The sequence below is a fragment of the Anomaloglossus baeobatrachus genome, chromosome 1 (assembly GCF_048569485.1).
Source record: "Anomaloglossus baeobatrachus isolate aAnoBae1 chromosome 1, aAnoBae1.hap1, whole genome shotgun sequence".
Lineage (NCBI taxonomy): Eukaryota > Metazoa > Chordata > Amphibia > Anura > Aromobatidae > Anomaloglossus > Anomaloglossus baeobatrachus.
In genome coordinates, this window is record NC_134353.1 from 742,835,867 (window position 1) to 742,861,526 (window position 25,660).

At 48.7% G+C, this 25,660-nt stretch overlaps 1 protein-coding gene across 1 annotated transcript in view; it reads right to left on the minus strand.

Annotated features, from left to right (window-relative positions):
* Nucleotides 1-25,660, minus strand: part of HIP1R (huntingtin interacting protein 1 related) — a 291,478-nt gene that overhangs the window by 120,037 nt on the left and 145,781 nt on the right. Inside the window, exons 15-16 of the mRNA XM_075323022.1 lie at nucleotides 14,926-15,014; nucleotides 11,519-11,635 (exon numbers count right to left, since the gene is read on the minus strand). Of these exons, the coding sequence (XP_075179137.1) occupies nucleotides 11,519-11,635; nucleotides 14,926-15,014 (206 nt within the window). The remainder of the gene's footprint in view (nucleotides 1-11,518; nucleotides 11,636-14,925; nucleotides 15,015-25,660) is intronic.

The window sequence follows — 25,660 nt, forward strand, 5'->3', positions numbered from 1 at the left end:
TGAGGGAAGTTATGGCCACTAGAAAGACGACTTTCTGTGAAAGACGAAACAAAGAAACCTCCCTAAGAGGCTCAAAGGGGGGTTTCTGTAAGGCCGTGAGGACCAGATTAAGGTCCCAGGGATCCAAAGGCCGCCGGTAAGGCGGAATGATGCGAGATGCGCCCTGCATAAAGGTGCGCACCTGAGCCAGCCGGGCGATACGCCGCTGGAACAACACTGACAAAGCCGAGACCTGTCCCTTGAGGGAATTGAGGGAAAGTCCTAGCTGCAGACCGGACTGTAGAAAGGACATGATGGTCGGCAAGGAAAAAGGCCAAGGGGCATGGCCGGAAGAACAACACCAGGACAGGAAAATTCTCCAAGTCCTGTGATAAATTTTGGCCGAGGAAGATTTCCGAGCCCGAGTCAAAGGGGAGATGACTTCAGGAGGAATGCCAGAAGTCGTCAAGATCCAGGACTCAAGAGCCACGCCGTCAATCTGAAAGCCGCAGAATTCTGGCGGAAAAACGGACCTTGTGAGAGAAGGTCTGAGCGGTCCGGGAGATGCCACGGCACCTCTACGGACAGATGGAGCAGGTCTGGGTACCAAGCTCGCCTAAGCCAGTCTGGAGCAATGAGGATGACCCGACGGCCCTCCATTCTGATCTTGCGCAGGACTCTGGGCAAGAGAGCTAGAGGGGGAAACACGTAAGACAGACGAAACTGGGACCAATCTTGAACCAGCGCGTCCGCTGCAAAGGCTTGAGGATCGTGGGAGCGAGCCACGTAAACCGGGACCTTGTTGTTGTGCTGGGATGCCATTAGATCCACTTCCGGAGTGCCCCACTTGCGGCAGATTGACCGAAACACTGCCGGATGCAGAGCCCACTCGCCGCTGTCCACGGCCTGACGGCTGAGATAATCTGCCTCCCAGTTTTCTACGCCTGGGATGTGGACTGCGGATATGGTGGACTTGGAGTCCTCCGTCCACTGAAGGATGCATTGAACCTCCAACATTGCCAGGCGGCTGCGAGTTCCGCCCTGGTGATTGATGTAGGCAACCGCTGTCGCGTTGTCTGACTGGACTCGAATGTGCTTGCCCGCCAACAGGTGGTGAAAGGCTACGAGAGCTAGGAGCACAGCTCTGATTTCCAGCACGTTGATCGAGAGGGCTGATTCGGACGGAGTCCAAGTGCCCTGTGCTCGGTGGTGGAGGTATACTGCTCCCCAGCCGGATAGACTGGCATCCGTGGTGAGAATAACCCAGGACGGGGCCAGGAAGGAGCGTCCCTGAGACAGAGAGAGGGGCCGAAGCCACCACTGAAGAGAGCTCCTGGTCTGTGGCGACAGAGCCACTAGCCTGTGCAAGGAAGAGGTCCGCTTGTCCCAACAGCGGAGAATGTCCAGCTGCAGGGGACGCAGATGGAACTAGGCAAAGGGAACCGCTTCCATTGACGCCACCATCTAACCCAGCACCTGCATGAGGTGCCTGATGGAATGACGGCGGGGCCTCAGCAGAGAGCGTACCGCCAGATGAAGGGACTGCTGTTTGACTAAGGGCAGCTTCACAAGTGCCGGCAGAGTCTCGAATTGCATCCCTAGGTACGTAAGTTCCTGGGTCGGGGTCAGAGTGGACTTGGGCAGATTGACAAGCCACCCGAATTGAACAAGCGTGGCGAGAGAGAGCGAGACACTGCGCTGACAGTCTGCACTGGATGAAGCCTTGACTAGAAGGTCGTCTAGGTAAGGAATCACTGCCAACCCCTGGAGGTGCAGAACCGCAACCACTGCTGCCATGACCTTGGTGAATCCACGAGGGGCCGTGGCTAACCCGAAGGGGAGAGCCACGAATTGGAAATGTTCCTCTCCGATTGCAAAACGTAGCCAACGCTGGTGTGAAACTGCAATTGGCACATGCAGATAGGCATCTCTGATGTCGATGGATGCTAGAAAATCTCCTTGGGTCATTGAGGCAATGACCGATCGCAGAGATTCCATGCGAAAGTGCCGCACCTGAACATGCTTGTTGAGAAGCTTGAGATCCAGGATGGGCCGGAAGGAACCGTCCTTCTTGGGGACTAGGAAGAGGTTTGAGTAGAAACCTCTGAACCGTTCCCGGGCGGGAACCGGTACAATTACTCCGTTGGCCTGCAAGGATGCCACGGCCTGAGAGAAGGCGGCGGCTTTGGAGCAGGGGGGAGTGGACAGAAAAAATCTGTTTGGCGGGCTGGAAGAAAATTCTATCCTGTAGCCGTGGGAGATGATATCCCGCACCCACTGATCGGAAACGTGTTGGAACCACACGTCGCCAAAGTGGGAGAGCCTGCCACCGACCAAGGACGTTGCTGGCGCAGCCAGATAGTCAAGAGGAGGCTGCCTTAGTGGCAGTGGATCCTCCGCTCTTCTGAGGACGCGGCTTCGTGCGCCAGCTGGGTTTTCGATCCTTGGCTGAGTTAGTGGACGAGGCTGAGGGCTTAGAGGATGACCAGTTAGAGGAACGAAAGGAACGAAACCTCGACTGGTTCCTGCCCTGGACAGGTTTCCTGGTTTTAGTTTGTGGCAAGGAAGTACTCTTCCCGCCAGTAGCTTCCTTAATGATTTCATCCAGTTGTTCACCGAACAGCCGGGACCCAGCAAAGGGGAGCCCAGCAAGATACTTCTTGGAAGAAGCGTCTGCTTTCCACTCTCGAAGCCACAAGATCCTGCGGATCGCGAGGGAATTAGCGGAAGCCACCGCCGTGCGGTGAGAAGCCTCCAGAATGGCAGACATGGCATAGGATGAAAAAGCCGAAGCCTGGGAAGTTAAGGCAACCATTTCGGGCATAGAGTCCCTGGTGAGGGAATGCATCTCCTCCAGAGAAGCAGAGACGGCCTTAAGAGCCCACACCGCTGCAAAAGACGGGGAGAACGAGGCCCCTGCCGCCTCATATACAGATTTGGCCAGAAGGTCAACCTGGCGGTCAGTGGGATCCTTAAGTGAGGTGCCATCGGCCACAGATACAACTGTCCGGGCTGAGATTCTAGACACCGGAGTATCTACCTTTGGTGAATGAGCCCACTCCTTGACCACCTCTGGTGGAAAGGGAAAACGTTCATCAGAACTACGCTTTGGGAAGCGTTTGTCAGGACAGACTCTGGGCTTGGTCACAGTGGCCTGAAAACTGGAGTGGTTAAAAAACATACTCCTTGCTCTCTTAGGTGAGGTAAACTGGTGTTTTTCTACCAGAGAGGCTTGTTCCTCTGACACTGGTGGATTGAGGTCCAGTACGGAATTAATGGACGCAATCAAGTCACTAACATCCGCATCCCCTTCAGATAGATCAATGGGGTACATAGAGGTAGTGTCCGAGCCCACAGTAAAGGCATCCTCCTCGCCCTGCAATTCAGCTCGTGAATCAGAGCCGTGGGACGAGGAAGGAGAAGAGTCCCTGCGTCTCCGTTTAGGAGGACGGGGTCCGGGAACAGATGAAAAATCCTCTGTGAGCTCTGCAGAGCGAGTCGGAGCAACAGAGGCGCCCTGAGAAGGGGGCTGATGCATGGTCAGCAGAGTCCGGGACAGCTGTCCCATGGAGTCGACAAAGGACTGGGAGATAGCTTTAGAAAACGATGATACCCAAGCCGGGGGTTCAGCCACCGGGGCTGGAGCAGCACCATGTTAGAGCAGGCATCACAATGTGGATATGTGCTCGGTTCAGGCAGTATGAGCTTACATGCAGTGCATATAGAGTAAAGCCTTGCAGCCTTGCTCCTAGTGAGAGACATGCTGCTGAGGTGGAGGCTCTGCAGTAAGAAACACACTCCTTCAGAATGACCCCCAGAGAGTGTATAATAAAGTCCACAACCAGAGGTTGTGGCTTACCAGACAGTTTTGTGTGCCCTCCGGATTCCACAGCTTGGACCCCCAGACAGATGCAGACCTGCAGCAGCCAGCGCCGATCAGTGTGTAAACGCTGATAAAATGGCGCCGGAGTGAGGATGGGGGGTGGGGTTTAGCCCAAGAGCGGGAACCGGAGGGCCAAGGAGAAATACAGGGGAGGGAAACATCTCCTCAGAGAGGAGTGTCTTCCCCTGAGCTGAACGGCCGGTGCCGCACTGTCCCCCTGCATGACTGACATGCAGGGGCAGTGAAAACGAAACTAGGCCGCAGCCGAAGCCGGGGCCTAAATTTTCTCATGCGGCCGACGAGCAGGCACCCTCGGCGCTGTTCTCAGGAGAAAACCAGAGAACCGGCCGGAAATCACAGCACAGTGACATAACACACTCTCCCCACAATAAATGCACAAGGGACCCTTCAATAACGTCTCAATACTTAGCTTATGAGACGCAGGGCCAGGTCCCTGAGGGGTGAGCGCTCCGTCCGGCAGGGTCCTGAAAGGGCTGCGGATGGAGACCGGTCTCCTGCAAAGCAGAGAGAACCGTGATGGCTCCCACTTCAAGCCAGAGCCCGAGGGATGGTGAAGGAGCGCGGCATTTAAGGCTCCAGCCTTGTAAATCAACCTTAACAGCACCGCCGACACAGTGGGGTGAGAAGGGACATGCCAGGAGTCCAGCTTGGACCCGCTTTTCTTCCAACTCTTTGAAATCAAAAATCAAAAATCAGATGAGAATGCATGTGTGTGTGACCTCCTGAACACAAAGCATTGAACTGGCTAGATGTGGTCATCCAGGGGGTGTATATGCTCGGAGGGAGGAGCTACACTTTTTAGTGTAGTACTTTGTGTGTCCTCCGGAGGCAGAAGCTATACACCCATGGTCTGGGTCTCCCATAAGGAACGATGAAGAAAAATCTGTTGGGCAGGCTGGAAGAGAATTCTATCCTGTAGCCGTGGGAGATGATATCCCGCACCCACTGATCGGAGACGTGTTGAAACCACACGTCGCCAAAGTGGGAGAGCCTGCCACCGACCAAGGACGTTGCTGGCTCGGCCAGATAGTCAAGAGGAGGCTGCCTTGGTGGCAGCAGCTCCTGCGGACTTCTGTGGACGCGGCTTCTTGCGCCAGTTGGGCTTCTGGTCCTTGGCTGAGATAGTGGACGAGGCCGAGGGTTTAGAGGACGACCAGTTAGAGGAACGAAATGAACGAAACCTCGACTGGTTCCTTCCCTGGACAGGTTTCCTGGTTTTAGTCTGTGGCAAGGAAGTACTCTTCCCGCCAGTAGCTTCCTTAATGATTTCATCCAGTTGTTCACCGAACAGCCTGGACCCAGCAAATGGGAGCCCAGCAAGGTACTTCTTTGAAGAAGCGTCTGCCTTCCACTCTCGAAGCCACAAGATCCTGCGGATAGTGAGGGAATTAGCCGAAGCCACCGCAGTGCGGTGAGAAGCCTCCAGCATGGCAGACATGGCGTAGGATGAAAAGGCTGAAGCCTGGGAAGTTAAGGCAACCATTTCAGGCATAGAGTCCCTAATGAGGGAATGCATCTCTTCTAGAGAAGCAGAGATGGCTTTGAGAGCCCACACTGCTGCAAAGGATGGGGAGAACGAGGCCCCTGCCGCCTCATATACAGACTTGGCCAGGAGGTCAACCTGGCGGTCAGTGGGATCCTTAAGTGAGGTGCCATCAGCCACAGATACAACTGTCCGGGCTGAGAGTCTAGACACCGGAGGGTCTACCTTTGGTGAGTGAGCCCACTCCTTGACCACCTCTGGTGGAAAAGGAAAACGGTCATCAGAACCACGCTTTGGGAAGCGTTTGTCAGGACAGGCTCTGGGCTTGGTCACAGTGGCCTGAAAACTGGAGTGGTTAAAGAACACACTCCTTGTTCTCTTAGGCAAGGTAAACTGGTGCTTTTCTGCCAGAGAGGGTTGCTCCTCTGAAACTGGCGGATTGAGGTCCAGTACAGAATTAATGGACGCAATCAAATCACTAACATCTGCGTCACCCTCGGTCAGATCAATGGGGCACATTGAGGTAGCGTCCGAGCCCCCAGTAAAGATATCCTCCTCGTCCTGCGAGTCAGCTCGTGAATCAGAGCCGCGGGACGAGGAAGGAGAGGGGACCCTGCGTCTCCTTTTAGGAGGACGGGGTCTGAGACCAGATGAAGAGTCCTCTGTGAGCTCTGCAGAGCGAGCCGTAGCAGCAGAGGCGCCCTGAGAAGGGGGCTGATGCATGCTCAGCAGAGTCCGGGACAACTCTCCCATGGAGTCGGCAAAGGACTGGGAGATACCCAAGCCGGGGGTTCAGCCACCGGGGCCGGAGCAGCCGGAGGGACCACTGGGGAGACTCCAGGCTGAGGCACCACCATGTTAGAGCAGGCATCACAATGTGGATATGTGCTTGGTTCAGGCAGTACGAGCTTACATGCAGTGCATATGGAGTACAGCCTTGCAGCCTTGCTCCTAGTGTGAGACATGCTGCTGAGGTGGGGGCTCTGAGAAGCGTCTGCCTTCCAAGCCAGAATGACCCCCAGAGAGTGTATAAGAAGGTCCACAACCGGAGGTTGTGGCTTACCAGACCGTTTGTGTGCCCTCCGGATCCCACAGCTCGGACCCCCAGACAGATTAGCAGAGATGCTGCAGCCAGCGCCGATCGGTGTGAGAACGCTGATAAAATGGCGCCGGAGCGAGGCGAGGGGGCGGGGCCTAGTCAAAGGGCGGGATCCGGAGGGCCAAGGAGATATACAGGGGAGGGAAACATCTCCTCAGAGAGGAGTGTCCTTCCCTGTGCCGAACGGCCGGTGGGCGGCGCCGCACTGTCCCTCTGCATGACTGACATGCAGGGGCAGTGAAAACGAAACTAGGCCGCAGGCGAAGCTGGGGCCTAAATTTTACAATGCGGCCGGCGCGCAGGCACCCTCGGCGCGGTTCTCAGGTGAAAACCAGAGAACCGGCCGGAAATGTCACAAAAGTTAAATAACACACTCTCCCCAATAATAAAGTGCAAGGGACCCCCTGACAATAACGTCTCAAATACTTAGCTTGTGAGACGCAGGGCCAGGTCCCTGAGGGATGAGTGCTCCGTCCGGCAGGATCCTGAAAGGGCTGCGGATGGAGACCTGTCTCCTGCAAGGCAGTGAGAACCGTGCTGGCTCCCACTTCAAGCCAGAGCCCGAGGGATGGTGAAGGAGCGTGGCATGTAAGGCTCCAGCCCTGAAATCAACCTTAACAACACCGCCGACACAGTGGGGTGAGAAGAGACATGCCGGGGGTCCAGGCTTGGACCCGCTTTTCTTCAAACTCTTTAAAATCAAAAATCAGATGAGAATGCATGTGTGGATGTGTGCCTCCTAAACACAAAGCATTGAACTGGCTATATTTGGTTATCCAGGGGGTATATATGCTCGGAGGGAGGAGCTACACTTTTTAGTGTAATACTTTGTGTGTCCTCCGGAGGCAGAAGCTATACACCCATGGTCTGGGTCTCCCATAGGAACGATGAAGAAATTAGAATATATTAGTGATTTAGGCTGTGTAGTAAAATCACTCAATCTGGCAATTGTGCTCAATTGTAATTAATGTGCATTTATTATTGTGCTGTATTTATAGCAGTTTGGCCTTACACCATTTTCTTGCATTACTGTACATTGGCCATTTCATTTATCTCTGGGAAAGCAAGAAAATAAAACATTTCCAGATAAAGGTCTATATAAAAAAAACGTATAAGCTGAAAAATAAGGAGCGCTGATAGTGTAATACCAACAGATCAGTGAGGTAGATCGGGAAAAATACACTCACCTGAAACGGTTGTGATAGTCACAACCACTGATAGAGCATAGGATGATGGAGTCTGCTGCAGCCCCACGTGGATGTTCATACAAATCAGAGTGAAAAGGAGGTTAATGCCGCGCATCAGCCAAAATGAAGATGCAGCACGTTGATGTTATTAACGTATTCTTTTATTCCATCGGTCTACGCGTTTCGAGGATATCTCTTCTTTAGGACCAGTGCATCAACATAGTATAGTAGATACTATGTTGATGCACTGGTCCTGAAGAAGAGGTATATCCTCGAAACGCGTAGACCGATGGAATAAGAGAATTTTGTTACTTACCGTAAATTCTTTTTCTTATAGTTCCGTATTGGGAGACCCAGAACATGGGTGTTTAGCTTCTACCTCCGGAGGACACACAAAGTACTACACTTAAAAGTGTAGCTCCTCCCCCTGAGCTTTTACACCCCCTGGTGAGCAGACCCAGCCAGTTTAGTGCAAAAGCTGAAGGAGAATAGCCACCCACAAGTAGAACAGAGCAAAAGCCGGAACAACCGGAGACTCTGTCCACGACAACAGCGGGTGAGAACACGCGGAACAAGAAAAATTGCCAACAGGCAACAGGGAGGGTGCTGGGTCTCCCAATACGGAACTATAAGAAAAAGAATTTACGGTAAGTAAACAAAATTCTCTTTTTCTTTATCGATCCTTTGGGAGACCCAGACCATGGGACGTTCCAAAGCAGTCCCTGGGTGGGAAATAAACCGAAAAAAAAGGCAAGAAGTAGGCAGAACCTAACTTCACAAATGGGCGACAGCCGCCTGAAGGATGCGTCTGCCCAAGCTCGCATCTGCCGAAGCATGAGCATGCACTTGGTAGTGCTTCGAAAAGGTATGCAGGCTAGTCCAAGTGGCAGCCTGACAGACTTGTTGAGCCGTAGCCTGGTGCCTGAAAGCCCAAGAGGCACCAACAGCTCTGGTCGAATGTGCCTTGATACCCGGCGGGGGAGGCACCTGAGAACTCTGGTAGGCGTCCGAAATGGTCGATCTAATCCAACGGGCCAAGGACGGCTTAGAAGCCGAGAGGCCCTTGCGCCGACCTGTGGTTAGCACAAAAAGAGAAGTGCACCGCCTAAGAGCAGCGGTGCGAGACACATTGGATCTGGTGCGTGCGCACCAGATCCAGAGTATGCAGCGCTTTTTCAAAGCGATGAACAGGAGCCGGACAAAAGGAAGGTAGGGTAATGTCCTGGTTAAGGTGGAAAGGAGAGACCACCTTAGGAAGAAAATCCGGAGTCGGACGGAGAACCACCTTGTCTTGATGAAAAACTAAAAAAGGTGACTCCGAAGAGAGCGCGGCCAAATCAGAGACTCTCCTGAGGGAAGTTATGGCCACCAGAAAAACCACTTTCTGTAAAAGATGATGCAAAGAGACCTCCCTAAGAGGCTCAAAGGGGGGTTTCTGCAAAACCGTGTGAACTAAATTAAGGTCCCAGAGATCCAAGGGCCGCCGGTAAGGCGGAATGATGTGAGACGCGCCTTGCATGAAGGTGCGGACCTGAGCCAGCCGAGCGAGACGCCGCTGGAACAGAACTGACAGAGCTGAGACTTGTCCCTTGAGAGAGTTGAGGGACAGTCCTAGCTGCAGACCGGACTTTAGAAAAGACAGAAGGGTCGGCAAGGAGAATGGCCAAGGAGGATGGTCAGTAGAGCGACACCAGGACAGGAAAATTTTCCAAGTCCTGTGATAGATCTTAGCGGAGGAAGACTTACGGGCCCGAGTCAAAGTGGAGATGACTTCAGGAGGGATACCAGAAGCCGTCAAGATCCAGGACTCAAGAGCCACGCCGTCAATTTGAGAGCCGCAGAATTCAGGCGGAAAAACGGACCTTGTGAGAGTAGGTCTGGACGGTCCGGGAGATGCCACGGCATGTCTACGGACAGATGGAGCAGGTCTGGATACCAAGCTCGCCTGGGCCAATCCGGTGCAATGAGGATGACTCGACAGCCCTCCGTTCTGATCTTGCGCAGAACTCTGGGCAAGAGAGCTAGAGGGGGAAACATGTAGGACAGACGAAACTGGGACCAGTCTTGAACCAGTGCGTCCGCGGCGAATGCCTGAGGGTCGAGGGAGCGAGCCACGTAAACAGGAACTTTGTTGTTGTGACGGGATGCCATTAGGTCCACGTCCGGAGTGCCCCATTTGCGGCAGATTGACTGAAACACTGCCGGGTGCAGGGACCACTCGCCACCGTCCACGGTTTGACGGCTGAGATAATCTGCCTCCCAGTTTTCCACGCCTGGGATGTGGACTGCGGATATGGTGGACTTGGAGTCCTCCGCCCATTGGAGGATGCGTTGTACTTCCAACATCGCCAGGCGGCTGCGTGTCCCGCCTTGGTGATTGATGTAGGCAACCGCTGTCGCGTTGTCTGACTGGACTCGAATGTGCCTGCCCGCCAACAGGTGGTGAAAAGCTAGGAGAGCTAGAAGCACGGCTCTGGTTTCCAGCACATTGATTGAAAGGGCTGACTCGGACGGAGTCCAAGTGCCCTGCGTTCTGTGGTGGAGATGTACCGCTCCCCAGCCGGATAGACTGGCATCCGTGGTGAGAATCACCCAGGACGGCGCCAGGAAGGAGCGCCCCTGGGACAGGGAGAGGGGCCGAAGCCACCACTGAAGAGAGCTCCTGGTTTGTGGCGACAAAGCCACTAACCTGTGTAAGGAGGAAGGCCGCTTGTCCCAACAGCGGAGAATGTCCAGCTGCAGGGGGCGCAGATGGAGCTGGGCAAAGGGGACAGCCTCCATGGACGCCACCATTTGACCCAGCACCTGCATCAGACGCCTGAGGGTATAACGGCGGGGCCTCAGCAGAGAGCGCACCGCTAGCTGGAGGGACTGCTGTTTGACTAATGGCAACTTCACAAGTGCCGTCAAGGTCTCGAACTGCATCCCTAGGTACGTGAGACTCTGGGTCGGAGTCAGAGTGGATTTGGGCAGATTGACCAGCCACCCGAATTGACCATCGGCGCGGTTCTCAGGCGACAGCTAGAGAACCTGCCGGAAATGTCAGTAAACACAATAAACACACTCTCCCCCAACAATAAAGTACAGGGACCCCGAAATCTAAACGTTTCAGGTACTTAGCTTGCTGAGACGCAGGGCCAAGTCCCTGGGGATGAGTGCTCCGGTCCAGCAGGGTCCTGAAGGGCTGCGGATGGAGACCGGTCTCCTGCCAAGCATGGAGACCATGCTGGCTCCCACTTCAAGCCAGAGCCCAGGAGGGATGGTGAAGGAGCACGGCATGTAAAGGCTCCAGCCCAGGAATCAACCTTACAACACCGCTGACACAGTGGGGTGAGAAGGGACATGCCGGGGGTCCAGACGTGGACCCCACTCTTCAATCTTGTTCCAAAAGGAAAAAAATCATATGAGAATGCATGTGTGGATGTATGCCTCCTGAACACAAAGCAATAAACTGGCTGGGTCTGCTCACCAGGGGGTGTATAAGCTCCGGGGGAGGAGCTACACTTTTAAGTGTAGTACTTTGTGTGTCCTCCGGAGGTAGAAGCTAAACACCCATGGTCTGGGTCTCCCAAAGGAACGATAAAGAAAAAAGAATACGTTTATAACATCAACGTGCTACATCTTCATTTTGGCTGATGCGCGGCATTAACCACCTTTTCACTCTGATTTGTATGTATATAAAAAAAACTAAAACAAAAAACCCTAACACACGACCCAGCATGTTTGTATAAAAGTGATCCTGTCAGGGCACACAGTTTACACACTCGCATTGAAACAAAGTTTCAGACTTGCAATGAATACTATTTAGCACATTTGTGGGAGATATGGCGCCTAAAGTCTTTAAAAATTTAAATGTTTCAATTAACCTTTATTTCTGATTCGCGCTTCACTTGATCCATCTGAAACTCCAGCTGTTCCTTGATACGAGCCACCTCCTCCTGGTTCTGCTGAGAGACGGTGAGCTGCTTCGCAGTGTCAGCGTTCTGGAGAGAATAGAAAGCGGATGCAGCTAAGTTCAGTAGAATTCATTGACATCATTAGAGTCGGTCCTGCTATCACCAATAACCACACAACCTTGCCTGAAGTTGCTACGGCAGGAAGGATTAGAGCTCTGAATTCATCGCTTTCTTCAGCATGAAGTTTTATTCTAAAAAGCTTCAAATTTATGGACATTTTAAATCAATAGATCTTGGAATAAAAATAATTCCAAGTGGATGTTAAACAAAAATTGTTCCTGTGCCGAGAATCTCATATATAGCTGTCCCTGCTATGTACTGTGTAATGGCCATTTGTGATCATACAGGGACATGGTCTGATCATATCACACATCTCTTGGGCCGGGGATGAAGCAAAAGAGTATACAGACCGGACAATACAGGAGGGCAGTTTATTCTATTAGGTAAAACATTATTTCTAAAGAGGCAGGAAAATGTTTTACCTCACAGAAAGAATCACCGGAGATCCCGTGCAGTCCTGTCTATATACACTTTTGTATTGTCTGTATATTCCTTCCTGACCTAGATGATGTGGTATGATCGGAACATGTCCCTGTACAGTTACACATGGCTATTACATATCACATAGCAGGGATACCTATATAAGATTATTTCAGCACAGGAACATTTTTATTCAACACATGCAAATGTTGAACTTATGCATAGATCTATTGACTAAAAATCCATGGGGAAACCCCTTTAATCATGTGTCGTGAAAGCATGCGAGCTTCGCTTCCTGGCCACATCATGGTAAAATGTCAACAGGCCCCGTGCGCACTAGAAAAAGGATTTTTCTCAAGAAATTTCTTGAGTCTGAAAGATTAGCGCACTCGCGTTAAAAAAAAACGCACCAACAACACCTGCGTTTTTACCGTGTTTTTCCGCAGGTTGGTCCCTGCGGGCTTTTTTTTACCATTATCTAAGGCAAAAAACGCAGGTACCTGCAGAAAAGAAGTGACATGCTCATTCTTTTTCTCAAGAAATTCTGCAGAAAGAACTTTAAGAAAAAAACGCAGTGTGCGCACGGCTAATTTTTTTCCCCCCCATAGGTTTTGCTGGGAAATGTCTGCAGAAAGGTTACAACCATTTTCAAAAAAATTTTGCAGCAAAAACGAAAAGAAAAAAAAAACGCGGGTAAAAAAGCAGTTTGCGCACAGGGCCTAACAAACATGCAGAAACTCCAATGAACGCCAAATAACTTATTCCGTATCAGAAAGTAATAACTTTCTCAATTAGGATTTTTTTTTTTTTTTTTTTTTTAATATAACAGCTCTGTGTTCATCAGTGATGCTTCCACTGTGGGATATGTATGCGCCAATGTACTGACTACAGCTGGATCTATAGCCGCAGCTCATTGATAGGACTATTTTCCTTTGCCTTTTTACTTCTCCACTTTCTCGATGCTTCTCAGAAGCAAGAAGGAGGATCATGCACGGTGGGGCAAAATTGCATAGTGTCCTGGAGACAGATTAACTATGCAGTGTTCTTTCTGGTTATAGATGAAAAACTGTCAGAAGGGAAAAATGTAGCCGTTTAAATATTGAGGCAAGGAGGCAGCTGAGGTAAGAAGAATGAGGAAAAGGCACGCGGGAAGGCATTATGGGGCTTTATCGTAAAAAAAACCAAACACTTCTCCAATGCCCTCACCTTCCTTCCCTCACAATCGCTACAGTATGGCCTGGCACATAGAGAGACACAAAAAAAGGAAACAAGAGGTTTACAATAAAGATATAATCTTGAACTAACAATTAGGCCATGTTTACACATCGTGGACACGTGTATGTGTTGTGGATCATCACAAATCCATACCAATCTACAGTCCGATATAAGAAAATGGGTTTTAAAAAAAATGCTAATTTATGCCGGAAAAATAATTATGGATTTTAAATCTGCAGCATGCTCATTCATGTGCGGATTTTCATTGTGGCTTTGACTCCATTCAATGCTAAGTACTGGAGTAAAGCGAATAATAGCGCAACAAAATCTATAAGTAACGTAGGCAGCTGGGGTCTGCAAAATTTTCAACTAAGTCCAACAATGGGCCAAGTGCTTCAGGAGATTGGTAGACTTCAGGAGAAGAGTGTTTATTGGAACCAGTCCTTTAATATCCACTAACATAATTAAACAATTTGTAGCTCTTTTTAAAAGGATCTGTCACCAGGTTTTTGTTATGTAATGTGACAGAAGCATGTAAGGGCAGAGACCCAGAAAGCAGGGATGTATTCGTTTACTGGGTCCAGCAGATGTGACAGAATCAGTTTTCTCTGCTGCAGTTATAGCAGAGCTCAGATGTTGAGCTGTGTATAATCCACCCACACCACACCTTTCTGTGCAAATTGTACAGTGAGAGAGCTGCTAATCAGTGCTGGGGATGTGGTTGGACCAGGAGGCATGAGAAACCTAGCCTTTTAGTGATAATCTGCTGCTGTTAAAAAGGATTTTATGGCTACAAAGACAAACAGATGAGTAAGTGATGCATCCCTGGAATCAGGCTCTCAGCTCCTACATCATGGTGCTCTTAGATTAAATAGTAAAGCCCTTCTTAGGCCGGGGCCACACGGGGCACAACTGCGATCCTCGCATGACACTCGGCTCACGCTGGCAGCACAGCAGGAGCAGAGTGTCATGCGAGTGTCACTGCGACTGAGGTCCAATAATGCGATCGGACCTCAGCTGCGGGGGCAGACCGTCTCTGAGGAGGGCGGGCAGCCGCTGCGGAAAGGGAGGTGGGATTTATCTCCCTCTCTCCTCAGTTATTGCCATTCCCGCCCTGTACTCGCGGTACACCGGTGTATGGAGAGTGCAGTGCGATTTATCTCTTGACCCATAGACTTGAATGGATGCGAGAGAAACAAGACTCATTACAATCGCAGCATGAGGCGATTGTTTTCTCGGTCCGATTAGGGCTGAATATAATCGCTCATGGGTGCTGGGACATAGGGTAATATTGGTCCGAGTGGAATGCGATAAAACATTGCATTCCACTCACTCCAATTTTCATGCTGTGTGGCTTAGGCCTTACAGATGCTCTAAGTCAGCATCATAGAAAATGCCAAGTTGCAGCATTTTATTAGAAGGCATGAGTGAAAGCTACATTGGAAAAAAAAACAAATAACTGAGTAGCTATAAGTTTTAATTGCTTAAAAGAATTATTGGTTTATTTGTAGCCTATGGCAACATCCAAAAAAATCTGCCAGAAACAAACCTTATTCAATTCACTGAATAAATGAAGTCCTCATTGTGAGGTTATAGCAGGTTGGAAATCATTAGTCAGATACCTTTCTCAGAAGTCCGGCATGAACATTGATGAGCTCACTGTGTTTCTCTTTCAGTTTATTGTATCGCCCTTCTGTTGCCTGAACTTTTTCTGAAACGAAACAGGGAAAAAAAATCGTATTGACATGTGGAGCGTCTCCGCATCGTATCATGGTACCACAGTAAAGCAGTGCTAAAATTGTACAAACATCTGCCTGCATTTAACACGATTTAATCTAATTGAGTGGCTAACATTTCTCATAACTACCTTTAGAAAACTCACCGAGAATAATGACACACATTAAAGTTTACCATCTCTAAAGGAAATGTTAAGGCCCTATGGTGGAAAAGTAGCATTTTGAAGAATAGAGTTAAAGAATCAATCGCAGCAGAAGTGTGTAGTGTAGGTAGAATAAGATCTGCTGAAAATTCCAAATGAAGCAAAAAAAAAAAAAATTATTAAAACCCTGAAATTTCGAAATAGTTTTAAAGTTTTGTTCTTACAGCATTAATTCTCGGTAAAAATGCCCTAGAATGATTCTTCAGGTCAGTACGATTACCGCAACATCAAACTTGTAGTTTTTTTTATATATATTTTGGTGGTGGAAAACATTCATATCATCATAATAATAAAAAATTCTCATCTCATATCCTGAGACCAGTAATTTTGCAGATTTTTTTGTTTTACAGATACCGTGTTAGGGTACATATGCTTTAGAGTTAAATTTTATATAATTCTACGGCGTCGGCTATTGTTGCTAACTTCACGGCGTGAGATAAATGCCATTTGATCTCTATGTACTAGAGAGTTGAGGAACAAGTTGTGTCTTGGCTAATATTTTCATTAAAAGCCTAATGTCACTGTTTAGTAGAAAAATAAAAGGAAAAATTATTTATATGCAGATACTCCATTAGGCTTGGGAACCAACAATATTTGAGCTAAAGTAGAGGAGGGGTTCATGGTGGAATCAGAATTAAGGGTTTTAATAAGACAAACAAGATGACTGAAAAGAATAAGACAATTTTGTAATGGACAGCTAAAACACCATCAGGGCCAGGAGACTGGAAAGGATTGAAAGATTTAATAGCCTCTTAAACTTCCAATAAAGTTATATCTTCCAGCATAAGATTGACATCTGCAGGGCATAGAGTAGGAAGAGTAAGGTGATAAGAAAAACCAGCAGCAACGCCCGGACATAGACAGGCAGAGGGTCTTTTCATAGCGTTTCACGAGTTGTTGGTAAAAGAAGTATTTTTTGGGGGAGGTGTGTGTGTGTGTATGTGTGTGTGTGTGTGTGTGTGAGTGTGTGTGTGTGTGAGTGTGTGAGTGTGAAGTGGTAATGGTGATGTCGCCCGTAAGTGTGCATAAACAGAAGTATGTAGCTCTACAAGTAGGAAAGTTCAACTGATGAGCAAGCCATGGGTCAGGGTTATTGCTACAATACTAGTATTGTGGTTTTTATCAATCCAAGTGGTTTTTCAAGTTGCACGTTTAAACTCCGATTAAGTTCTAGTTAAGTCTCATCTATCACTTTTTGATTATGATGAGTGGGGTCAGATTTCCAGATAAACTCAAGACGACAAGTCATTGCAAAGCAACTTTAAGCATCTAAGGCTACTCACACGTCAGTCGTTTCAAAGCTGCCAGGTCCGTTGTTGCAGCGGAATGACAGATCCGTCGTTTTTTTAGCTGTCACTGGACGCAACGGATGCGTTATTTCACAGGATTCTGTTCACAGGAATCCTGTGAAATAACTGATCCGTCGCGTCCGTTACACCCTTTGTGCGTCCATTTTTTGACGGATCCGTCGTGATCAGTTTGTTTTTGGGACAGCCCAATGGGTGTGCCAAACAAGCTGAGCATGCTCAGTAGAGCATGACGGAATCCAGCACTGGATTCAGTCGTGTGACGGATTACGGTGGAATCCTGCACCATAGACAACCATTATACCTTTTAACGGATTGCGACGGAATCCTGTGGAGTGCGTTTTTTGACGCTCCAAAAAAACGATACAGTGTCAGTTGCTTCCGCCCGACGGTCAGTCATTCCACGACTAATCCGTCGCGCGGCAGATGCAACACAAGGCCATCAGTCGCAAACCGTCGTTAATACAAGTCTATGGGGAAAAAACTGAATCCTGCAAAATATTTAGCAGCATACCGTATTTTCTCAAGGCAACAGATTGTGACTGATGGGAAAAAAATCTTAATTACTTACCGGTAATGGGATTTTCAGAAGCCCATGACAGCACAACCTCTCAGGTGGTGCTGTCATGGGCGAAAGGGAAAAAAGACTGAAGTGTGAAAGTAGCCTAAGGCATGAGGATTTGCATCTGGAGGCTATCCGGATACAATCCTTGTAAGCGTACCACAAGGATATTGGAGAGGATACAGAACCAGTGTTAAATTGAAAGCAAGTTTTAAGCGCATTCTCAATTTCCAAAACATCTTGTATTGTAAGGAGTGAATCATTAAGACATCATGCGAAAGATAGAGGACTAAGTTTATGCAGAATACAAGAATGCCACAGTGCTGTGGTCTGACCGAGGAGTGTTACAATGTTTGTTAATTTGAAGGAGGAGACGAATTGAGGTGAATATTTGATATGATAGAAAGAGGAATGGGGTTTAGTAATAAATGAACTATTTTGTAGTAAGGTGTAGTTCTTCCAGCAATCTAAAAGGTTGGAGCACTGTATTAGGCCTAAGCCACACGGCAAGAAAATCGGTGCGAGTGGAGTGCAATAAAACATCGCATTCCACTCGGACAAATTCTAGCCTGTGTGCCAGTGCACATGAGCGATTATTTTCTCAGCCCTAATCGGACCGAGAAAACAATCGCAGCATGCTGCGATTGTAAGGTGAATATCTTTTCTCTTGCACCCATTCAAGTGAATGGGGCGAGAGAAAAATCGCACTGCACTCGCGGGTACACCAGTGTACTGTGCGTGCAGAGCGAGAGTCACAATAGCCGGCTACGGAGGAGAGAAATCCCTCCCTCCCCTCCTCAGTGCCAACCTGCCCCTCTGCACAGCCGGCCCGCTCCCCGCAGCTGAGGTCCGCACGCACAGTTGGACCTCAGTCGCAAGCATACTGGCATGACACTCAGCTCCTGCTGTGCTGCCAGTGCGAGCCGAGTGTCATGCGAGCATCGCAGTAGTGCCCCGTGTGGCCCCGGCCATAGGGAGGAGAAGTGTGTGTCAGAATGAGAGGCTGTAGGTGATTAAGTAGATCTATCCAAAACAGGGTCTAAAACCAAGAGTCCCAGCCACTCAAAGGGATCACTTCTGGTGTGACTGAATGACCTTGAGAAAATAGCTTGATATTGGTTAAGGGCATAATAAGAGACCAACCTTAACTCCACATCAAACAGCGTTCCCTGAAGGAAGAGGTAATGGCTCGTCAGATATGCTATATCGTGTGTATAAATAAAGGGCAGATTATTCCCAAACGCTACAAGTACCCCCTCTGAGCATCTCAGCTGAGCTTATACGGTAGGGAAAATGGGCTTAAAAATCAGGGACACAAAGTAGTAGTGGATCTGGACTCCTGCAAATGGAGAATGTCAGTATCTACTTGCAAGAAAACATTTTTGTGGGGAGTTAAAGCCTTGCACATCATGGGAGATCAAAGTAACAAAGTAATGCTCCAGTCACACTAAGCAACTTACCAGCGATCCCAACAACGATAGGGAACGCTGGTAAGTTGCTAGGAGGTTGCTGGTGAGATGTCACACTGCGACGCTCCAGCGATCCCACCAGCAACCTGACCTGGCAGGGATCGCTGGAGCGTCGCTACACGAGTTGCTGGTGAGCTCACCAGCAACCAGTGACCAGCCCCCAGCGCCGCGTGGAAGATGCTGCGCTTGGTAACTAAGGTAAATATCAGGTAACCAACCCGATATTTACCTTGGTTACCAGTGCACGGAGCTACACGTGCAGAGAACAGGGAGCAGCGCACACTGAGCGCTGGCTCCCTGCTCTCCTAGTTACAGCACACATCGGGTTAATTACCCGATGTGTGCTGCAGCTACATGTGCACAGAGCAGGGAGCAGCGCACACTGCTTAGTGCTGGCTCCCTACTCTCCTAGTTACAGCACACATCGGGTTAATTACCCGATGTGTGCTGCAGCTACATGTGCACAGAGCAGGGAGCAGCGCACACCGCTTAGCGCTGGCTCCCTGCTCTCCTAGTTACAGCACACATCGGGTTAATTACCCGATGTGTGCTGCAGCTACATGTGCACAGAGCAGGGAGCAGCGCACACTGCTTAGTGCTGGCTCCCTGCTCTCCTAGCTACAGCACACATCGGGTTAATTAACCCGATGTGTCCTGCAGCTACATGTGCACAGAGCAGGAGCCGGCACTGACAGTGAGAGCGGCGGAGGCTGGTAACAAAGGTAAATATCGGGTAACCAAGGACAGGGCTTCTTGGTTACCCGATGTTTACATTGGTTACCAGCCTCCGCAGAAGCCGGCTCCTGCTGCCTGCACATTTAGTTGTTGCTGTCTCGCTGTCACACACAGCGATCTGTGCTTCACAGCAGGACAGCAACAACTAAAAAATGGCCCAGGACATTCAGCAACAACCAACGACCTCACAGCAGGGGCCAGGTTGTTGCTGGATGTCACACACAGCAACATCGCTAGCAACGTCACAAAAGTTGTTCGTTAGCAGCGATGTAGCTAGCGATGTTGCTTAGTGTGACGGGGCCTTAAGGGTTAAGAGCAGGGATTTAGAAGGCATTAAGGACTTATCTAAACCAACACCGAAGAAAAAAAAAAAAAAAAGGAGGGGGTGTTAAAGCGAAAGGGTTAAACCTAATCCAAAATAGAGGTGTGAACAGGTTTGAAGATCACAGGGTATCTGTCAAGCTGTTCACAAACAGTAAGGGGCTTGCCTTCTCGGCCTAGGAAGTTAGAAAAGGGTATAAGAGGGAAAGTGTAGCAGGGAAGTAAATTGTGAAATAATGTATCATAATATAATTTCTCTTGTGCTGGATGGGGGAGGGTAACACACAGAAGATCATGTCTTTTACCCTCAGCCAGGTTGGGAGGCGTTCTCCAACACCTGTCTACACACGCCCCCATGACATCACAGGTTACAGCCAATCATAGGGCTAAATGAATCTTGATCACAAGCCCTATATTAAGCTGCCCTCTCACCCCTCTCTCTCTTCTTCTCTCTTCCACCCTGGATGGTCACACAAAAGGATGGCTGAGTACCCCTCATATAGGGATAGATAGTATCATATTGTTGGGTGGGCTGTAACTGTGAGTGCCATAGTGGGTGGTATGTAACTGTGCGTTTTATAGTAAAGTATTTACTGGTGTTTTATTGTATTGTATGTATATATATTAGTATATGCTTTTCATAGTGATTACATGTGCTTGAATTATATAGTGTATTAAGTGTAGTCTTGTTAGTTAATAATAAACTTGTTATATTGTATTATTACAACAAAGTGACTGAGTATATGCTTGATTGGGATGCACCAGGTATATAGGGCAAAGCAGAATAAGGCAATAGGAACAGAGAAATTATTACCCTTGTGAATATATACAGTATATTTGTGATATTGGGAATAGATCCTTTGTGATCGTAAAGAGACGAAAGTCTTTTACTCCATTTGCATAATAGTAGTTAGGTTGTGCTTTTATTCCCCCTTTCACAGAGGCACTTTTAGGCTATGTGCACACGCTGCGTTTTTTTGACGCTGCGTTTGTGCGTTTTTGGCCGCTAAAAACGCACAAAAACGCACCTGCGTCGAAAAAACGCATAAAAAACGCATGCGTTTTTACCGTGATATGGTGCGTTTTTGGCTGGGTTTTTGATCTCTGCGTTTTTCCAATGCATTGCATGGGCGGAAAACGCAGAAAAACGCAGGAAAGAATTGACATGTCCATTTTTTTTTCAAGCTCAAAAACGCAGCTTAACCCCTTCAGCCCCCGGGCACTTTCCGTTTTTGCGTTTTTGTTTTTTGCTCCCCTTCTTCCGAGAGGCGTAACTTTTTTATTTTTCCATCAATCTTGCCATATGAGGGCTTGTTTTTTGCGGGACGAGTTGTACTTTTAAATGAAAGCATAAGTTTTACCATATAGTGTACTGGAAAACGGCAAAAAAATTCCAAGTGCGGAAAAATTGCAAAAAAAGTGGGATTGTACAATAGTTTTTGGGATATTTTATTCACCGTGTTCACTATATGGTAAAACTGATCTGTGGGTATGATGCCTCAGGTCGGTGCGAGTTTATAGACACCAAACATGTATAGGTTTACTTGTATCTAAGGGGTTAAAAAAAATTCACAAGCTTGTCCGAAAAACGTGGCGCACGTTTTGCGCCATTTTCCAAAACCCGTAGCGTTCTCATTTTTCAGGATCTGAGGCTCAGTGATGGCTTATTTTTTGCGTCTTGACCTGACGTTCTTAACGGTACCATTTTTGCGCAGATGCTACGTTTTGATCGCCTGTTATTGCATTTTGCGCAAAATTTGCGGCGACCAAAAAACGTAATTTTGGCGTTTGGAATTTTTTTGCCGCTACGCCGTTTACTGATCAGATTCATTGATTTTATATTTTGATAGATCGGGCATTTCTGAACGCGGCGATACCAAATATGTGTGTGTGTGTGTGTGTGTGTATTTTTTTAACCCTTTAATTTTCAATGGGGTGAAAGGGGGGTGATTTGAACTTTTAGGTTTTATTTTTTTTTAATTTTTTAAAAAACTTTTTTTTTTACTTTTTTTTATTTTACTAGTCCCCCTAGGGGGCTATTGCGATCAGCAATCCGATCGCTTTGCACAATCTGCAGATCTCAGCTACAGAGCTGAGAACTGCAGATTTGCTGCTTCACTTTCAATGCCGGCTGTATTCCGGCATTGAGAGGAAGTGACTCATGTTAGCCACAGGCGTCATCACATGACCCTGTGCTACCATGGCAACCGCCGAAAGTCACGTGATCATGTCACGTGACTTCCGGCGGGGGCGGGGTAAGTCACTGTCATGGCGGCGCCCATATACATGTCGCTGCCAAGACTTTGGCAGCGAAATGTAAGGGGTTAATGGCCGCGGGTGGAAGCGATTCCACCCGCGGCTAGCAGGCACACATATCAGCTGTTGATAACAGCTGATATGTGCGCCGATCGCCGCCGCCGACCGGCGGCAGGGGGCGGGGCTTACCGGAACACGATCCATGACGTATCTAGTACGTCATGGGTCGTTAAGGGGTTAAAATAACCAGTTGTGTGCAGACAGCAAAAATGAAAACTCAGACTTTGCTGGGGAAGCAAAGTCATGCAGTTTTGAGGCCAAAACCGCACCCAAAAAACGCGCAAAAACGCCGCGAAAAACGCACTGTGCGCACATAGCCTTAGCTCCCTTTTACAGAAAGCATAAGTACAAATACTACAGATAGTAAACTAATAAAGAAAGAATGCGGGTATAAATCATATGGTAAACGGTACACAAATAGGATGAATCCAAGTACCAGTAATCAACAATAATGGCTAATGATGAACAATAATAAAGCGGACCTTGTTGCAGGGTAATGAAAAGTCTTCTTGTGAACAAAGTTAAGGGATAATAAATATGTGTTAAAGTAAACACTACACCCTGTAAATCAGACTTAAGGTCCAGTCACACTAAGCAACTTACCAGCGATCCCAACAACGATAGGGATCGCTGGTAAGTTGCTAGGAGGTTGCTGGTGAGATGTCACACTGCGACGCTCCAGCGATCCCACCAGCAACCTGACCTGGCAGGGATCGCTGGAGCGTCGCTACACAAGTTGCTGGTGAGCTCACCAGCAACCAGTGACAAGCCCCCAGCGCAGCGTGGAAGATGCTGCGCTTGGTAACTAAGGTAAATATCGGGTAACCAACCCGATATTTACCTTGGTTACCACCGCACGGAGCTACACCTGCAGAGAGCAGGGAGCAGCGCACACTGAGCGCTGGCTCCTTGCTCTCCTAGTTACAGCACACATCGGGTTAATTACCCGATGTGTGCTGCAGCTAAATGTGCACAGAGCAGGGAGCAGCGCACACTGCTTAGCGCTGGCTCCTTGCTCTCCTAGCTACAGCACACATCGGGTTAATTAACCCGATGTGTGCTGCAGCTAAATGTGCACAGAGCAGGGAGCAGCGCACACTGCTTAGCGCTGGCTCTTTGCTCTCCTAGTTACAGCACACATCGGGTTAATTAACCCGATGTGTGCTGCAGCTAAATGTGCACAGAGCAGGGAGCAGCGCACAATGCTTAGCGCTGGCTCCTTGCTCTCCTAGTTACAGCACACATCGGGTTAATTAACCCGATGTGTGCTGCAGCTACATGTGCACAGAGCAGGAGCCGGCACTGACAGTGAGAGTGGAGGAGGCTGGTATCGAAGGTAAATATCGGGTAACCAAGGACAGGGCTTCTTGGTTACCCGATGTTTACTGTGGTTACCAGCCTCCGCAGAAGCCGGCTCCTGCTGCCTGCACATTTAGTTGTTGTTGTCTCGCTGTTACACACAGCGATCTGTGCTTCACAGCGGGACAGCAACAACTAAAAAATGGCCCAGGACATTCAGCAACAACCAACGACCTCACAGCAGGGGCCAGGTTGTTGCTGGATGTCACACACAGCAACATCGCTAGCAACGTCACAAAAGTTGTTCGTTAGCAGCGATGTTGCTTAGTGTGACGGGGCCTTTAGGGTGAAGGAATGCAAACCGGGGTTTGGAGTATGGTAGCTGGCAAACCAAATTCGCTCAATGTAATGAAAAGGTCACCATTGCACACTAAGGTAGTTGTCCAGGTATAAATTAGTGGCAGAGACTTGCACCACAGCATGGCCAATGTGGAGTCCAAAAGGGAGTAAAATATGCATAACATTATTACCACTAACCACACTGAAGAATAGATGGAGATCAGTGAGATGGTAACTGGGCTTCTGAGAGTTCAACTCCACAATAAGAGCATGAAGCTACCAGTTCTATACAAATTAACGGTGATAGAGGGGATGGTCTACCAGACGTGAGAGGAAAGGTCTCCGTTTACCTAGTCAGCCCTGGTCCACTCTCACACTGAGGAAGTACAGGAGTCTCAAAATCTGGATCTGTATTTTCCATGAGGGTCTTGTTTAGCAAAACAAAATTTCAGATCTTCTATGTTATTGAAAGCATTGACGTTTCCAATCATGGATGAAAAGCAATTTAAAGAGATATCCAAGTGTAATTATCATAGGTTTTTGAGTGATTGGGGCCAGGTCAGAAAAGATTCCATAATAATAGCCTTGCAAGACCAGAAGTCCCTTCTCAAATGTTGCTTTCATAATGGCCATTATGGAGAAGAAGGGAATTTTGTTTACTTACCGTAAATTCCTTTTCTTCTAGCTCCTATTGGGAGACCCAGACAATTGGGTGTATAGCTTCTGCCTCCGGAGGCCACACAAAGTATTACACTTTAAAAGTGTAACCCCTCCCCTCTGCCTATACACCCTCCTGTGCATCACGGGCTCCTCAGTTTTGGTGCAAAAGCAGGAAGGAGGAAACTTATAAATTGGTCTAAGGTAAATTCAATCCGAAGGATGTTCGGAGAACTGAAACCATGAACCAAAAGAACAATTCAACATGAACAACATGTGTACACAAAAGAACAACAGCCCGAAGGGAACAGGGGCGGGTGCTGGGTCTCCCAATAGGAGCTAGAAGAAAAGGAATTTACGGTAAGTAAACAAAATTCCCTTCTTCTTTGTCGCTCCATTGGGAGACCCAGACAATTGGGACGTCCAAAAGCAGTCCCTGGGTGGGTAAAAGAATACCTCGATAAAAAGAGCCGAAGAAGACCCCCTCTTACAGGTGGGCAACCGCCGCCTGAAGGACTCGCCTACCTAGACTGGCGTCTGCCGAAGCATAGGTATGCACCTGATAGTGTTCCGTGAACGTGTGCAGACTAGACCAGGTAGCTGCCTGACACACCTGCTGAGCCGTAGCCCGGTGCCGCAATGCCCAGGACGCACCCACGGCTCTGGTAGAATGGGCTTTCAGCCCCAAAGGAAGCGGAAGCCCGGAAGAACGGTAGGCTTCAAGAATCGGTTCCTTGATCCACCGCGCCAAGGTTGACTTGGAAGCCTGCGAACCCTTACGCTGGCCAGCGACAAGGACAAAGAGCGCATCTGAACGGCGCAGGGGCGCCGTGCGAGACACGTAGAACCGGAGTGCTCTCACCAGATCTAATGAGTGCAAATCCTTTTCACATTGGTGAACTGGATTAGGGCAAAATGAAGGTAAGGAGATATCCTGATTGAGATGAAAAGGGGATACCACCTTAGGGAGAAATTCCGGAACAGGACGCAGAACCACCTTATCCTGGTGAAAAACCAGGAAGGGGGCTTTGCATGACAGCGCTGCCAGCTCCGACACTCTATGGAGCGATGTAACTGCCACTAGAAATGCCACCTTCTGCGAAAGACGTGATAAAGAGACATCCCGCAGCGGCTCGAAAGGTGGTTTCTGAAGAGCCGTTAGCACCCTGTTAAGGTCCCAGGGTTCCAGCAGACGCTTGTAAGGTGGGACTATGTGGCAAACTCCCTGCAGGAACGTGCGGACCTGCGGAAGCCTGGCTAAACGCTTTTGAAAAAATACGGATAGCGCCGATACTTGTCCCTTGAGAGAGCCGAGACACAAACCCTTGTCCATTCCGGATTGAAGGAATGAAAGAAAAGTGGGTAAGGCAAAAGGCCAGGGAGTAAAACCATTATCAGAGCACCAGGATAAGA